The following is an 18,784-nucleotide window of genomic DNA, read 5'->3' as shown; positions in this document are numbered from 1 at the left end:
AGTTGCTGGGAACCAATTAATTTGACTATACATATTCAATGATCATCACAGTGGGACAATATAGCTTAATATTTTGGAGTTTTCCTTTATTTACTCAGCAGCATATGTATTTTCATTGTGATGGAGCCCCAGTGCATTTTTAATCAGAGGTTTCTGACTATTTGAACTGTCACTATATCCCAACTGTCAGACTGGTCCTTATCCTTGGGCAACTAGATCTCTTTATCTTAATCCATTAGACTACTGTGTGTGTGGGGGAGGGGATACATGCAAAAGTTTAATGATAGGAATGCACTGAGTTAGAAAATTTGGGATACTGCAGACTGCATTCGAAATGACCAACCAACAACAGAGAAAACAACACAAGCATCATTATGACAGCTGGAAATATGCAAACAAGTAGAATGAAAACATTTTGAACAAAATATAAGAGCTTTGTTGATGTTTATTTTTTAAAATAATTGATTTTACACTTAAGAGTAAGTTTTATCATGATTTTAAAACATTCTGGCACTCCAATTCTAAAATAAAACATTTAGTATAGTAATTAGTTTTTTGTATAACCGCCATAACTCCATATTGGCTTAGAATCAGATCTATGCTGATATGCTGATTTTTTTTTTTTTTTTTGCTCAAAATCCTCATTGGCATATTCCTCCTGGAAAACCCTGTACTATCTGAATAATATATTTGAGACATGTGGACTTATTTAAGCTTCAAGTCGCAGCTAAAACAGGTAACAATATCTAGTTTAACTAATTTAAAAAAGTATGTTTGCAGGTAGGTAAGTAACAGTGATGATAATAATAAATACATAAATTTCAGTTTATTCTCAAGAAAAACAAAGTCAGAAGAGTTTAGACATTCTTTGTGACTGTACATAAGGAATTATGTAGCACATCGGCTTCTGTGGCCATAATGCACCCCCCAAGGTTTTTGCAGTACTTTGATCCAAGGCCGAGGCGGGATTCGAACCCGCGACCTTTGGGTTGCTAGGCAGGCACTTTACCCACCCGGCTAGCCCGGTCGGCTTTATGTACAGTCATAAAGAATGTATAGATTTAACAGCAAACACAATATATTGATTTTTTTCCTCCTTTTATTTCCTTTTACTTCCCCAATGGAAGTAAAAGGAATTATGACTTTTGGCTGAAAGGCAATTTATCTAGGTACTGGACAGCCATTTTTCTAACATAGGCACCATCAAGCTGTTATCTAATTTTGTTTAGAGAAGTATGAAACCAGTATAAAACTGTTAATTTAAATTAAAACTTTAAATTAAAAATTTTAAATTAAATTTTAAATTAAAAATTTAAATTACCAATTTATCCATGGCAATTGAAATGTATATATCAACATCTGCACTGTTTCTAAATATCTTTTCATTTACTAAAAGGGGCTGAGGTGTGGACATTTTGCTCTTAACAGTATTTAACAGGACTGCATGTAACCCCCCACCTTTAAATTTTTTTTAATTTTAAAATATGGACTCCCACACTACTTTGTACACATACAATGACCCACCCACCTACCAAATCAAATACATACCTTGAGGAATAAAGCTCCTGGACTCCCATCTTTTGGAGGTTTGGAAACATGGAGATACAGTGTATCATCTGCACCAATTGTATCAAGACAAAGGGTATATAATGCATCTGGAAGTAAGCTACCCTCTGAAATAGAAATTTTTATAAAAAATTAACACCTACACATCTATATTAACACCTACAGATGGAATATCTTAGTTTTTTTTAGTGAATACAGAACTAACTGAAATTTAAATTAAACTTAAAATAAAAAACTTATTAAGAAATATACTAAGTGGAGTAACAGTGTTTAAAACACTTACTTCACAATAATTTCCCATATAAAGAGCATCACAAAGACAAACTCTGAATGTTATGTTAATTTCACTTTGAATCATTTGGTGATTATCAAAAATAGCATCATCAACACACTAATGTGTAGTGCATTAAGAATTTGCAAGCAGGAAAAAATAGATGAGGAACTTTAAAACATTTCATTTCCTTTCTAACAATGGGTTTCCACAATGCATTGTTGACAAAACCATATGCAAATATAAGAGAAATTTCTGGAATGGTAATCCATTTAACAGTAATAAAATACAGGATAATAACAATAAAATGGACCGAAATTTAAAATACTGCTAGACAAATTAAAACAGCATGACATTAGGGACAAGTTGCTGCTATGGATAAAGGAATCACTGGGTGGAAGATGATGGAGAGTTGTTATCAATGGGCACTGCTCTACTCTTGGACTAGGGTTATTAGTCCAAGTGGTCACAATTCCTTATATAAAAGGGAACAGAAGAGAAAACCAGGAGAATATGTAAAAAATATGGACTAGATATGGTTTTCAAATCTATAAACAAAGTACGTAATTTTCTGAAAGAGGAAATTTCCCCAACAAGACATTATTTACAAAAGCACATGCAGCTGTGGGAAAATTTAGATTGGTGAGGCAGGAAAGTTATTTGACACAAGGGTGGGTGAGCATTATATGTTAAAAAAAAAAAATATATATATATAATATATATATATATTATTTATTTTATTTATTATTTCAACAACTATAATAGTACTCAGAGAACTCTGAACACACTTATAGTTGTTCCTATGCTTTTAATGTAAAGAATTTTGAAATTATTATTATTAGCCATATGGTGCAAGAAAGTCTGAGGCTTATGATGTATCAGCCAAAAAAACCAAAAAATTTCCAAGTTACCCTGAGAGAGAGAGAGAGAGAGAGAGAGAGAGAGAGAGAGAGAGAGAGGAGAGAGAGAGAGAGAGAGAGAGAGAGAGAGAGAGAGAGAGAGAAGTAAAAAGGAATCACCAAGAAAGAGGTTGGTTGGTTGGTTGGTTTTTTTTTAGGAGCATTAGCAACTAAGGCCATATTGCTCCGGGATATGCTGTGGTCTTTCCCTGACCTTTCCGCATCCTCCGTATTTGGTGGTGAGGGGCTCAAACCCCGGTCTAATCAAGAAGCGTGTGCTACACACTGCTGTTCCTTCCCACCTGGCTACGGAGGCGCCTCCAAGAAAGAGAAGAATGATGATATCCAGCTCAGAACCCTGGATGTGCCAAGCGCACACTCACCAGATGTGAGCCCCTGGGGTTTGAATTATAGGGGGAAAAGGAATTTTATTAATATAACAATTAAAGAAGTGATGAACATAAGAAAATTTAAAGACAATAAGCAGAAATATTGGGAAGGATATATGGAGTGCAGTCACAACATGGATTTGTACCATGGCAACTATATACTATCATAATAATATTTTATTATTATTAGCCATATGGTGCAAGGAAGTCTGAGGCTTATGTTGCACTATCCAAAAAAAAAAATTGAGTTACCCTGAGAGAGAGAGAGAGAGAGAGAGAGAGAGAGAGAGAGAGAGAGAGAGAGAGAGAGAGAGAGAGAGAGAGAGAGAGAGAGAGGAAAGAAAAAGAGAAGAACGATATCTAGCTCAGGACCCTGGGTGTGTCAGGCCCTACTCACCTGATGTGAGTCCTTGGGGTGATTTGATTGCATACTATAATGTAGTAACAAAGGAACTAGATACAAAGAATAATTTTAACATCATATACTTAGATTTCAGAAAAGCTTTTTATGTGGAATATGGGCATACTTGCCAATATTCTACATAAAAGGCTGCTATACAAGCAGGAACAGTGTGTGTGTGTGTGTGTGCGTGTGTGTAGTATTAGGGGAAAGTTACTATTATGGGCAGCAGTGGGTACTGCTCTTCTTGGACTACTGTTATTAGTGGAGTTCTCCAGGGTGCAGTGCTGGGACATTGTTATTTGCTATGTTTATTAATAATATTAAACAAAGAAATTTTAAATTCTAAGTTTGCAAATGATATGAAAGTTGGCAGGGTGGTTAATGACAGTAATCGGGAAATGCTACAGCAAAAAAAAGATATAAAAGAATTAGATAGATGGGCTGAGAGGTGGAACGTGAAGTTTAAAATTGAAAAATCTAAGTTACTGCATATGGGTAGCAATAATCCCAGAATAAAATACCAACTGTGTGGTACTACACTGAGGATAATGAAAAGGATCTGTGATAATTGTGCAATAAAATATAAAATTCTCTGAGCAGTGAAGAAAGGTTTCTAAGACAGCACATGGGGTTTTGCCAATAATATACAGAAATATTGCCAGTGGGATAAGTAATTATCCTGTTATGCAAGGCAATGACTAGACCACAACTTGAGTTCTGCATACAGGTCTGGAGGCCACATTTTAGGAAGGATGTAGATCTGTTAGAACAGATGCAGAGAGGAGCAGAGATTAGTGAGGGCAACAAAAGGATAGTCTTACCAGGAAAGGCATCAATTCTGCAAATTTCTATGTCTGAAGACTAGTGCACCTGCAGAGAGATCTGATTGAAGTGTTTAAGGCTTTGAAAGAATTGAGTAAGCTGATGGCAATCTTCCTCTTGCTCAGACCACACACGCACGCACACACGCACGGAGGCATAAATCAAATTCATGAAGGATGGTTCTTAATGATATTATTATTTCATCAGTAGCACTAATAATTAAATACTTATTAATGATATTGAAAGCAAATCAAAGTTTAATATCTAAATTTGCTGACGATACAAACACTGACAGAGTGGTCAATAAAAGTAATTGGGGTATGTAACTCCAACAAAATCTGGATAAATTAGACTGAGAAGTAACAATTGAAGTTTAATACTGATGAAAAGAACATAAGGTAATGAATTTGGTTAAAAATAATTCCAGAATAATATGCCATAATGGGTGTTCCCTCACTTAATGTAGTGGAGAATAAAAAGACCTATGGGTAACTGTGCAGTCCAACATGAAGTTCTCTGAGCAGCGCTGACAGGACAGCTGATGGAATTCTGCCAATGATACACAGGAATTTTGGTAGCAGGAACAAGGAGGGGCTTATCCTGTTGTAAAAGGCAATGGTTAGGGTTCATCTTGATTTCTGTATACAAATCTGGAAGCCTCATTTTACAAACAAAGTGGATCTACTGCAAAATAAGTGAAATAAGATTAATCAGGTACAATAAGATACTTTAACAGGGAAGGCTTTAGTTACGTAAATTGCCACATCCAGAAACTAGAAATCTGTGAGGAAATCTGACTGAACTGTAAGACTAAGTGGGTTGAGTAAACTCAATTCTGATTTGCCATGAGTTAGGTCAAAATATATGTATGATTCAACAGGAGAGGCTATATGGCGATTGGGGAAATTTTTATCAACTTGGCCCACAGTTGTGGGTAAAAGGAACCTATTTGGTAGAGACAGAATGCATTCGAACAAAGGTGGTGGAAGGATTTTTGCTGATATCATTGAGGATAGCTAAAGGTGTCATGGAAACTGCAAGTTTGGGGAGGGATAAGAGTAATATAGATAAACATTTATCTGAGGATATGGGTCAAAGTAATGTTTGAACATGTCTCAAAAGGTCTTGGTTGTTGCTGTAACAGCCAATATTTGAAAAAAAGATGTAACAATGTTTCAAAAAAGAGGGATGCTAATGAAAGGGAAATAAGTTTAAATAACGTCAAGGAATGGCAGGGTAATAAACTATACAAGAACATTTAGTTTTAACTGTGCCTACAGTAATGTCAGGAGTGTAATCAATAAAATGAATTGAAAATCATGGTTGGGACAACTAATGCTGGGAAAGTTGCATCACCCCAAAATAGGAATTAATGAATTTCACTTATGGTATACATAATGTCTTTAAGAAGGACAGACAAGATAGAAGGGGATGGGAGATTATGCTTCTTGTGAAAAGTACCATGTGAGCAACTGAAACCTTTCCAGATTACATGCCTGCATGGAATCTGCTGTGGTGTAAGTAGTTGGATGTGAAGGTAAAACGAGAGTCGGATAGCTACCAACCATAAGTTTTGGAAGATTATGAAGAGACCCTTTATATGCAGATGGAACAGGTAAGCAAATGTGAATTATAAGTGTGTCTTATTATGAGTGATTTCAATTAGCACCTAATCGGAGCAAGTGGGAAGGATACTGAAGTAGATGAATACAGAGTTAGACAGTCAAAAAGGAAAGGTAACAGGTACAATTTGATCTCTAAGAGTATTACAGAAAAAGGTAGGCTGAAAATAATACGCAAAAAAATTACTGTTTAAGAGAGCAATGAATTGGGAAAGGAATTTTTCAGGTATATGAATAAAAAGAGGAATAAAATGAACCAGTTCAGACTCTTACACAATGGGTGTGAATAAAGGCTTTGATAACCCAGCTAATTTGATGATAAACCAATCAGGTACTTAGCATTGATCTTTGAAGACTCTGATAATGGGGAAATGCTAGCAAGTAAGGCAAAGCAGTATGAAATTTGTGATATTGCAATTACAGATGTTTGTTTATTAGAAAAATTTTGTAGCCTGAATGCAAGTAAGGACTTCTTGGAATCGATGGCTTTGGTTTGGTTTAGAGTTAATTGGTACATTAGCAACAAAGGCTATAATCCACCTGGAATTAGCATTATCATTAGTAGAGACATATTATGCAAGGAAGCAAGGTTATACAGCATCAGACAAAAAAAAAAAAAAAAATATCCTTCTCATTTCACCCACTCATTCGCTCCAAAATTTGTTCAGTTCTTCCTTGTGGTAGATGACTCTCATCAACCGGTGCAATACCACCACTTCGCTTATCGGAGGCTTAAAGTGGTGAAACCCATGTTTAATCTCTAGAGAAAAGTTTCCGGCGTCCCACACCCCCCATACTTCTCCCTCAATCTATGCATGGTACTAAGTACTATAGGTTTTGATACCTTTCGTGTTTGGGGATTTCATAAAAAAAAAATTTATACTACCAACTTCCACAATGACAGATAATCCCAGATGTGCAGAAATTTGCCTTCTAGCTGAAGGCAAATTTCTGCACATCTGTTTTACAACTGTCTTTGCTCAATTTGAATTTATGTCCCCTCAGGCTATAATCTGAACAAGAGGAAGAATCCCATCAGCAAATGAGCTTGCTAAAATCATTCAAAGCCTTATACACCTCAATCAATCAGATCGGCTCACAGGTGCCTAGTTTCCAGACACTGCAATTTGCAAAACGTAAGCCCTTTTTGGTAAGAGCAACCCTTTACTCCCCTCGCTAATCTTGTTGTCCTTCTCTGTACTTGTTCCAACAGCTCTACATCCTTCCTAAAATGAGGCCTCCAGAACTGTATGCAGTACTCCAGGTGTGGCCTCACCATTGCCTTATAAGCTACAGAATCTTGAAATAACTGGGAGTAAAGTGGAGGAGAAACTGTTGAAGATAAACACAAGAAAGGCACCCGGGGTGGATGGGATCTATCCAGTTATATTAAAAGAGGCAGCAAAGGAAGTAAGCAAACCCTTAGCCATAATTATGAGAGCTTCCTTGGACTCAGGGGAGGTACCCATAGACTGGAAATGTGCAAATGTGACCCCAATTCACAAAGGAGGATCAAAGGCTGACACAAGTAATTACAGACCTATGAGCTTAACCTCTGTTCCAGGAAAATTAATGGAGGCACTGGTTAAAGAAGCACTGCAGGATCATTTAGACAAGACTTCAGTTATAGCTCGGACACAGCATGGTTTTCTTAAGGGGAAGTCTTGCCTGACCAATTTGATTGGATATTATGATGCAGTCACAAAAGAACTGGATGCAGGGAATAGCTTTGATATTATATACTTGGATCTTAGAAAGGCTTTTGATACTGTTGCACATGGAAGACTGCTACACAAATTGGAGCAGTGTGACATTGGAGGCAAATTGCTGCTATGGATAAAGGGGTGGTTGAGGGGGAGAAGACAGAGAGTGGTAATCAATGGACACTGCTCATCGTGAACTAATGTTATTAGTGGAGTCCCTCAGGGCTCAGTGTTGGGTCCATTATTGTTTTCTGTATTTATAAATGATATTGATGATGGTATATCAAGCTTAATGTCCAAGTTTGCAGACGATACAAAGGTTGGCAGGGTTGTCAAGGACACTACTGACACTATGCTGCTGCAACAGGATCTGGAAAGGTTGAGCAGATGGGCTGAGAGGTGGCAAATGAAGTTTAACATTGACAAATGTAAAGTACTACACATGGGAAACAGCAACCCCAGAGCAACGTATCAACTCTGTGGTACTACACTGACAGTGGTAGAGAATGAAAGGGACTTGGGGGTGGTTGTGCAGGCAGATATGAAGTTCTCTGAGCAGTGCAGACGGGCAATACTCCATGAGCAGTGCTCATGGAGTATTGTCAATGATATACAGGAATTTTTCCAGCAGGGATAAGGAGGTGATTATTCCCTTGTATAAGGCAATGGTCAGGCCACACCTAGAGTACTGTATACAGGTCTGGAGGCCTCATTTCAAGAAGGATGTAGAGCTGCTGGAACGAGTACAGAGAAGGGCAACAAGATTAGTGAATGGAACAAAGGGGTGCTCTTACGAAGAAAGGCTTAAGTTTTGCAAATTACAGGGTCTGGAGACTAGGCACCAGCGAGGTGATCTGATAGAGGTGTATAAAGCCTTGAATGGTTTGAGCATGCTCAATGCTGATGGGATTCTTCCTCTAGCTCAGAATAATCACCTGAGAGGGCATAAATTCAAATTGAGGAAAGACAGATGTAGGATAGACGTGCGGAAATTTGCCTTTAGCCAGCGGGTGGTTGGTTGGTGGAACAGACTTCCATCCCTTGTAGTGGAGGTTGATAGCCTAAATAAGTTTACCGCTCAGCTGGACAGGTATTTTGAACGAACAGAGGGGTGAAGTGGAAGTGGGGTTTTTTTTTTTTTTTTTTTGGCTGATGCTGCATAAGCTTGCTTTCTTGCATCAAATGCCTCTACTAATGCTAATACTAATAATCACCTCCTTATCCCTGCTAGCAAAATTCCTGTATATCACTGCCAAGACCCCATGAGCTTCTCTGGCAGCCTGTCTGCAGTGCTCAGAAAACTTCATATCTGACTGCACAATTACCCCAGATATTTTTCATTCTCCACCACCCTAAGTGTAGTATTGCACAGGTGGTACATTACTCTGGGGTTACTGCTTACCATATGCACTACATTTCATTACTTTGTATTTGTCAAAGTTAAACTTCAGTTACCATCTCTCTGCCCAACTTGTTCAGATCCTATTGCAGTAGCGTACTGTCATTAACAACCCTGCCAACCTTTGTATTGTCTGCAAACTTGGACATTAAGCTTGATATACCGTCATCAATATCATTGATAAATACAGAAAACAACAATGGGCACTGCTCTACTTTGACTAGTACAGCAGTGCCCATCACTTGGGTTATTAGTCCAAGTGATCACAATACCTTATATAAAAGGAACAGAAGAGAAAACCAAGGGAATATATAAAAAATATGGACTGGATATGGTTTTCAAACCTATAAACAAAATATGTAATTTTCTGAAAGAGACACCCCTGGAGGACTCCAACAAGGACATTCCCGGAAGACTCCACTGATAACATTAGTCCACAAAGAGCATTCTCCCATGATTACCACTCTCTGTCTTCTCCCACTCCATAGAAGTGACTTTCCCTTGATGCCATACTACTCCAAGGATGCTCTCATAATTATGGCTAAGGGTTTGCTTACTTCCTTTGCTGCTTCCTTTAATATAACTGGATGAACAGATGGCATATACCCAGAAAGAGTGCACTGAACCAACTAAGGTTAATTATTAGAACATTATTGGACTTGACTGAGTTCCTCTGGGTTAGTGAAGTGGCAATTTGTCAGTTGCAGTTAGAAGAGTGAAATGAGTATATAAATTAAGTTAACTCCAGTGGTAGGGAAAATTAGGAAGGTAATAATAATGAGTGCAATACAGGGATATTCAGATATAAATGGAATTCTAAATCATACATGTTTTTGTTAAGAGAAAATCATCACGAACTAACCTGGTTAGCTATTTTGGCACCAATACTGATGAGTCTGGATGAAGCAAAATAATTTCAGCATTGTATATTTGGATTTCATCAGAGTATTTGACTCAGCCCTTCAAAAAAAGTTAGCATATAAACTGGAACATGTTGTGATCAAAGGTAAGATTCTAAGATGGAATGGTGGGTGGCTACAGGGCAAGTGACATCGGACTGTAGTTAATGATTACTCTTCAGATTAGTCTAATATTAGAAGAAGGGATTCCCCAAGGATCAGTTCTTGGACCACTGTTGTTTTTGATTTTCATAAATGTCATCAACAAAGGAACATATGGCATGATATCAAAATTTGCAGATGTGATATGATAATTCAGAGAACAGTTAATGATCAGTGCCAAGCAATGATCCTTCATAATGATTTTAGATAGGCTTTAAGGATGATCAAATAAGCAGAAGCTATGCATTAATGCAGAAAAATGCAAATGGAGAATAGCACCTCAAAAAAAACAAAAAAAAAAACAATATTCTGCTAATTATCACTATTACATTAGTGCCCATCCTTGTATTAGCAAACTTAGACATCACACTTGAAACACCTACATCAATATCATTAATAAATATTAAAAACAGTAAGGAGCCCAATTATAACCACTGTCTCAGGTCTGTGATGCCCTTAGATGCCCGGTGCTGCATGCATCTCCTACCACTTAACCACCCCTGTATCTATAATAGCAACTTACCCTTAATGCCACATTGCTCCAATTTATACAGCAGTCATACATGTGATACAGTATCAAAGGCTTTACTGAAATCTAAATATAAAAATTTCACTAGGGTGAAAACATATTTTTAGGACCCAGCAGAGTGACTCATAGTATTAGTGATTTGTCTCATTTGAATGAAATAACACTGATGAAAAATTCAAACAAATTATTTTTGAAGTCCAAGCCTAAAAATGAACAAAAAAAAAAGAAAAACTTTACTGAAAAATTCTGAATTGTACTGTGCAGCTCTCTCTATTGCCTTAATTATTCATTCTTCTTCTTCTTCTTCTTCGTCTTCGCCTTTTCCCACGTTATATGGGGTCGGCATTCAATGTTATTTATTATTATTCATTATTATTCATTCTATGATTCCATTTTTTGTTCATATATCTACACTGATATTCATTGCCAGACACTTTCTAGTTTGCAACTCCACTGGCTTAAAATCTCTCCACCCCATTCTATCAAATTCAGTTGTTGTCCCTATCATTCTCACAACTCCACTAATCTTGGAACTCTGACTTCCTTTCTTAGACTGGAGAAACTTGACTTTTTCCAGTCTAACTTTTCTAACAGTGAAGTAATTTTCCTTGGTGAGTTTAAAGTTCACACTTCCAGCTGGCTTCAATTTTCTAGTTATATAGACACAGCTGGTTCATATGCTGAGGGTTTTGCAATTACTAATGAATTTCATTTATTACACAGATTTTCATTTACCTACAATCAGAGCTGCAACCCACCTAAAATTTTGGACCAGTTCAGTTCAAAAATTTCTGAAATGGTTTTGTTCAGTTTACGGTTCGGTTCAATCAAGTTTATCGTCTGAAATAATTCATATATTTTCTTAGTTCATTAATGATAGTAATAATATCACATTATAATAAAATATTATTATAAAATATTATTTGAAATAAAAGTAAATTATATTAATAATATATTTGACATTTGACATCTAACTGAAAAAGGAGTAGAAATTACCAAAACATTAATCTCTGAATATTAATCTCTTCTCGTATTCAGTGCTTATAAATATATACAAGAGAACATTTAATTTGGAAAGAAAATAATTATTCAAACACATTTTTTAATATAATTTAATAATACTAAGTAAAGCAGATATTTCCAGATAATATAAAAAAAGTCAAAGAAAATAATGGCAATAAAACTTTAAGAACAGAAGAAACAAACATGAATTCCAAGCGAAATATTATTAGTTACTCAGATAATAGACATAAGGAATTAACGTATCAAAATAATTTTACTTTGAAAATTGATCATGAAATCTTAAAAACAACATAGATTACATAGGTAATTTGAAATTAATTATTTAATTTTAAAAATAAAATGTTCTCCAAATAACCTTGAGCCTAAACTCCTCTTATCAGTCAAAATGATTTTTAATATCGAAAAGCATCTTTCTACACTTGCTTGTGTGGCAGGAACAGTGAAGATTACTTTGGCTAGCTATAAAGCTCTGGGTGACTAAACTATTTTGCTTTCCAATATCCTAAGACACTTATTTTACTTGTTTTTGTTGGTACCCTTTCGATATCATCAAAACTGTTCAGATGAGCCATTAAATAGAATTTCTTTGTTTCCACTATCTGTCTCTTTTTCAAATAACAGATTTTCAATATCATCCATGGTTTCACCCGTTAGAGTAATATATGCAATTTCATCTGTACTTTTCGTTTCAGGATTTTTTTTCTGTAGACTACAGCTGGCACAAGCTATCATAAATTTTCCTTAACTTTCTGTTTTTGGATATTATCTAGTAATATTTGGTATATACAAACTAAAAAGTGTCGTTTTCCATAAAATTTACTTCTCGGAGCGTGAGAGAGGTTACCAAAAAAGTTGACAATTCATTTTCAATTTTTCTAACTTCCATTTTACATTTCATCCATGTGTAGTAAAAATCAGTCATCATGAGCTGCTCTGACTGAAGCACTTCACATGCTACCCTAAAGAGTTCCAAAACTTCTACATTTTCAATCTTTTGCCACACACTGGCTGGCAAATGCAATTAATTTATGGACACAGATAAATCAATGCAAAATTGTTTTAGCTCCACAAGACATTGTAACATATTAACAGTGGAATTTCATCTGGTTTCGCAGTCTAGTATTGGTTTCCTACACTTTTCTCTTTTAATGTGCATAAGGATAGAAAGGGTTCACAGCTTTTTCACCACTGCTCGTGTTTATCCAAGGGAGGTTTCAATTTATCACATTTCAGAGCATCTTTAACAGCCAACTGCAGAGAATGTACAGTACAATGAACACATACCATAATACCCTGAACATCTAGATCATGGAAATTTTCCTTACATACATTTGTATCACTAGTCTATAGTCTCAGATTCTTTAATACCTTCAGTATCATTATCTTCCATATTGAGTTTTCCAGATTGTTCCTGAGCAAGTATATTTGAACAACCTTATCATATTTGGCCCGTTTTCCATTGTTAAAGAATACACTTGTTCTAATTTAATTTCGAATTCTTTCAAGACACTTGAAACTATTTTGCATAAATTACTGCTCATAGCCCGATCATTCAATTCTCGCATTGCAAGTGTTTTTAGAACAATCTTGTCACATTCAAAAAATTGTACATTTATTCCCAAAATTGACCTCTCAAATCAAGTTGCAGTATCTATTTTCAAAAAATTAATCTGCCCTTCAAAACAGCTGTAAGTTCTTTTCTGATCTTCTTTTCATTGGTTGAATGACTGCTTTAAATCTTCTGATTCTAATGTTTATTATGTTATTGAAATTAACCTTTTTTAGAATAAAATCCTTTGTTCTGCATTCCACACTAAAATATTGGCTTTTATCTAAATTTCGTTTTCAAATAAATGTACCAAGGGTGCTCAAAGATGGGAATAGCACATCACAACTGGCTTGTATCCAAATCTCCACCTTCATTTTCTTCCTAAGCTAAAGCGTACAACAACTATATAAAACAGTTATTAATCAATCCAAACTTGATTTTGAACAGGCTAAGAACTTTTCTCTTATCCAAGTGCTCTCTCTCTCTCTCTCTCTCTCTCTCTCTCTCTCTCTCTCTCTCTCTCACACTTTATATTGCATTTTTTTTTTTTATAGACGCATAGATGCTTCCATGAGCACATGAGCATTCTTCTGAATTACCATCTGTAATTCCCTCCCCCCTCTTCCAAACTGACCCAAACACAAATCACAACAAGTCAATAACTGTTCACTGTTCAACTCCAAACTCACAGAATCAACTTTTCCTCTTCCTCATTGATCGCTTCAACTTCTCTGAAATAACCTTCCTTCACATGTATTTCCTGAAAATTCAAACCTAAAGAAATTAAAATCTAATGTCAACATATACTTTGTCTTCTCAGCATTCAACCCATGTATGGTACCAAGTACCACAGATGGCCTGAAGACCGAGAAGTATGGCATACTATGTACCATACTTCTCAGCATATTGAATTGATAATGTACCATACTTCTATGGAACACTATCAATTCAATAATTTGCTAATGTTGCAGTACTGATAGTGTACCATACTTTTATGGTAACCAATTCTATAGAAGTATGGTACACTACCAATTCTGTCTTGAACACAATACAGAACTGATCATGTACGATCTATCTGTGATAGCATCTTAATTTGTTTTTAAAGTCAATATTCAAGTAAAATAAAGTAGAAATTACTACTTTTATCTATGAGTATAACAGAATTTATTTACACAAATAACGTTTCTTTTGAAATAATTTTCAGTGATATTCATTAAAACTAAATTTCCAGTTTGTTGTATCTGGATTTAACTGTTGTGTTTTATATTCCTTCATTGCTTTAATTATTAAAAATAAAGTCAAGGTTGATACTAGAAGAACAAATCCTGCCTCATAGTCCTTTAAGAACACAAAGCATAGCAACAAAGCACTTTTACATAACTGTTTTATTCTCTTATCTTATAGCAGTGATTTTAGTTGCAAATATATGTAGTTTTTCAAGCTGTTTTATTAAATTTATTTATATTTTTGATGCTTTTTCAAAATACAGCAGCACATGTTTATAAGGGATTTTTTTTTTTTTTTGCTATACATAAAATGTAAATGACAGGGATGTGGTAGTGGTGACCTTTAAGCAACCTGGTACAATGAGTCAAAACTGAAAACAATTAATGAAGTAGTAGAATCAAATTAAGCAAAAGTAAGCCATTATGTGAAGTTTGGCAAGTTTGGCAGGGGTCATTAAAAACATAGAAAGGCAGGCACATCACTAACTAAAATGTAGTGGATTCACAGGTGATCTGTTCATAAATATAAAACTGAGTTTCTTTTATCAATAAAACATAAGCTGTAGAACTTGTTCAAACAGAAAACATACCAGAGCTATCAATGTTGTCTTCAATCCATTTCTTCGTTCCTTGAAAGTTAAATTTTCCTCCTCCAGAAAGAAGGAACAATAAATTAAACCTAAAATAACAAAAATTACAATTTGTAGTTATATTTTATACTGCATTTAAACATTTCCAACATGCTTTAAAAAAGTGAATTAAATATATTTTCTTCCATGGGAATAAAAACATATTATAGACATATAGCTATAATGAAATGGTTCTGTATTTTTCTGTATACAGTATGGGGAAAGGAAGTTAGCCAAACTAGAAACAGTGCACTTGTGATAAAATGCTGCAATAGATATTAAGTTGTTAAATTAATCCTGGAACAAACTTAATTGTTGTTGTTGTTGTTATAGGCTTTAAGGCACATCAGCCTTAGACCATATTGTGCTGTTGTGTATTAGGTCTGTACGTGTGTGTGTGTGTGTTCACAGAACAATTTGCATATTGTGTCAGATGAAAAGTGAAAAGCCTGGAATAACCGATGGGGATTGTAACTAGTGTTCATTCTAATTCATTTAATTCATAAATTTTAATTCTAATTTTAAATTTTTTAATTTATCCTCAAAATTCATACAGATTTTTTTAATTTTAAAAATAGCACAGCAGATTTATATAACCAGTTCCTCTAGAGTTGAAAATGGTATCTACAAGGGTTTCGAAACATAAAAATTGGCCTTTAAATGATTTAACCATTTCTAAATGGTTAAATCATTTAAAGGCCTCTAAATGGTTAAATAACAAAAATCATTTTTGTCCTTAAATTTATGTGGAGTGCAATGTTGTTTAATCTCTTATTAGAATTACTTTCAGAATTATTCCAGTCACAGATGGAAATTGAACATGGAGGACACAAACTTAGTGAAAAGCTAAATGGCTACTTGGTTGGCTTGGTATTTCTTTGCATAGAAGAAACAAAGGCCACAATATGCTAAAAACAAATAAGGCATCATAATATATTTTAAATTTTAAAAAAAAATTTAAATTTTTTTATATTTAAAAAAAAAAAAAGGAATGAAGAGAAGTGTTGAAAATTTATTTATGTTTTTTATACGATTGAAGATTTCAGTGAATGGGAAACACATTTCACCATAATAACATAAAAACCACACAATTCCAGCTATCGGTATTTTCGAAAATGCAATAACATTGAGTTTACTACCCATTTATAATTGCTTGCACTAACAGAAAAGCCCAATCAACCGAAAAGTGCAAATTGTTTTTATTGTTTTATGGTTGTGGCCTCCAAAAATGTGCTTTAGAAAAATATCGCAAAGGCATTTAAAATTGATTCTTATAATGGAACATATGATAACGATGAAAGTGTAGTGCATTTTAATGATTTGAATTGGTAACTGTAATACAATTTACAAACCACACTCGTGACCTTAAAACTGACATTTTAGATAGATAAATAGCTCAGTTATACAGCGAAAATTTCAACTTCCGAGGTCTTGAAATGAATTAAAAAACAATGTGTTATTGGGTTCACATTATGATATGTTCACGATACGATGGTGTCTCTGGAACTGATTAATATCGTAAAGCAGAGTACACTGTATTGTACAGCTACACATGTGGTTTGGAGTGCGGTATTTAAGAATGTTTAACATTCATTTTTTGCAATTAATGTTCATATTTTCGATTTTGTTGATACTTGATACTTGGGGGAAAAAAAACAAAAAAAAAAAACTCGTAAAGCGAAAGCTCTTAAAGTGGGAACTGCCTGTTTACTTATGGGACAAGCAAATATATGGACTTGGTTAGGGTTGCTGGGAACAAACCAGGCACATACATACTGTCTTGTACACTAATGCTAGGAATATATAGTAAATAAATATGAGTGGCACCATGTTTCTGATATACCTATGCCTGCATAGGTATATCAGAAACATGGTGCCACTCAGACAGAGGGGATGCTGAATTTGAATATGGTGAGTAAAAAAGTGTACAGAGTGGGGAGGGGAGTTTTGCTCTTGATTAAGAAGCACAAAATTTAAAGCAGGACACCCAGTTTATGTGGGTGGCTAAGTGTAATGTTGAGTGAATTTGTTATAACATATGCCCTAAAAAAAATAAAAATTAGAGTAGGAGTATGTTACAGACCAATTGATTGTGATAAGCATAATGAACAACTATATACACAAGAAGAATGTGCCAGCAAACCAAAAAGTCTTACAATAGGGAACTTTTAAATTTCCAATACTAAATGGAACTTCAGACTTCATCACTCACACAGTAGCAAAACTTTTCTGGATTTTTTCAATGGCTGCTTTCTACATCAGAATGTTAGAGGCACCAAGAGAAAGTTATAATACTCTTATTGCATGATTTACTTAAATATTTATCTACTATCAAGATGGAGGAAGGAATTTTGCTTTTATAAAGGTGACTATAATGATCTTAGAGAGTTTTTAAATTCTTTTGAGTGGAGGAACCATTATATGATGTTGCCAACAGCAAATTCTAAACAGGAAAAGTTCAGATAAAAAAATCACAGAAGCTACTAGGGTTTTTACACTTAGATATATTGTTTAAAGTTTAGACCTAAATTGGACATCAGATGAATTGATAAAACTAGTGCCAGAGAAGAAAATGATTATAAATAATCAGTGAATACAGATAAATACTGCTGATGCTATCGAGGCAGTGTTAGGTGAGTCAGAAAAATGCTAGCTTGGGGGGATTTACAGACTAATAGATTAACGGTAGCCATAGGCTGAAGTGAAAGTGATTCTTGCACTGCTTCTATTAGAATGAGTAGCAGCACAGACAGCAAGGCAATGGAGATTTCCAGGACTGTTGGTAGTCATAGTGGAACAAATAAATATATGGGGTGTGTTAAGGTAATTAAGAGTAAGAACAGGTGTATGTATCCTTGCATGTACACCAATGCTAGTAGTATAGTAAATAAATTTGATGAATTTGAAGTGCTGATCAAGACATCAAAGGCAGATATTGTTGGGATATCAGAAACATGGTGCCACACGGATATAAGCGGTGCAGAATTGGAATTTAGGGAGTATAACATGTACAGAAAGGATAGACAAGGCAGGAAGGTAGGAGGGATTATGCGGTTAGTTAAGAAACTAACCGCATAATCTAAGGTTAAAAAATCTAAGGAAGTGATTCCAACTGACACTGATGGTGAACGAAATGTTGAGTCAGTGTGGTGTGACATGAGCACTGGGAAAGAGAAAATGAGAGTAGGTGTGTGTTATAGGAATAATTAATCTGATGGGTATAATGAGCAATTGTACAGAGAAACAGAGTAGGCCAGCAAGGAACCACTAGGTAGAAGTGATCACAATGTACTGATGTGGGATTTACTTAAAGATGTAACTACCATCAGGGGTAAGGGGAAGGGTTTTGCTTTTGTAAAGGTGATTATTCTCAGAGAGTTTTTAAATTCTATACAGTCAGATCAAATGACGATGCTACTAACGGTGAATTCTAAATGGGAAGCCTTCGGGGACTTAATCTTGGAGGGTACTAGGCTTTTCATACCAATGAAGAAATACTGTTCAAAGTTTAAGCCCAAATGGATGTCAGACGAATTAATGAGGCTCATGATAGAGAGTAGAAGGGCATGGGATACATATGGATTATCAGGAGACACAGAAGCCTACGAAAGATATAAGCTAGTCTGTAATCAGGTCACAAAAGAGGTTGGGCAGGCAAGGGCAGATTATGAGAAATCCTTGGAAAAGGATGCA

The 18,784-nt window shown here is 35.1% G+C and overlaps 1 protein-coding gene across 1 annotated transcript in view; it reads right to left on the bottom strand.

Moving 5' to 3' along the window:
• Positions 1–18,784, bottom strand: part of LOC150089253 (BOS complex subunit ncln) — a 178,652-nt gene that overhangs the window by 53,428 nt on the left and 106,440 nt on the right. The window contains exons 7-8 of the mRNA XM_090390406.1: positions 15,053–15,141; positions 1,549–1,673 (exon numbers count right to left, since the gene is read on the bottom strand). Of these exons, the coding sequence (XP_090246532.1) occupies positions 1,549–1,673; positions 15,053–15,141 (214 nt within the window). The remainder of the gene's footprint in view (positions 1–1,548; positions 1,674–15,052; positions 15,142–18,784) is intronic.

The sequence above is a fragment of the Mastigoproctus giganteus genome, chromosome 2 (assembly GCF_048544385.1).
Source record: "Mastigoproctus giganteus isolate SK-2022 chromosome 2, ASM4854438v1, whole genome shotgun sequence".
Classification (NCBI taxonomy): domain Eukaryota; kingdom Metazoa; phylum Arthropoda; class Arachnida; order Uropygi; family Thelyphonidae; genus Mastigoproctus; species Mastigoproctus giganteus.
The sequence above is the reverse complement of the archived record's forward strand: the minus strand, read 5'-3'. Positions and strand labels throughout refer to the sequence as shown.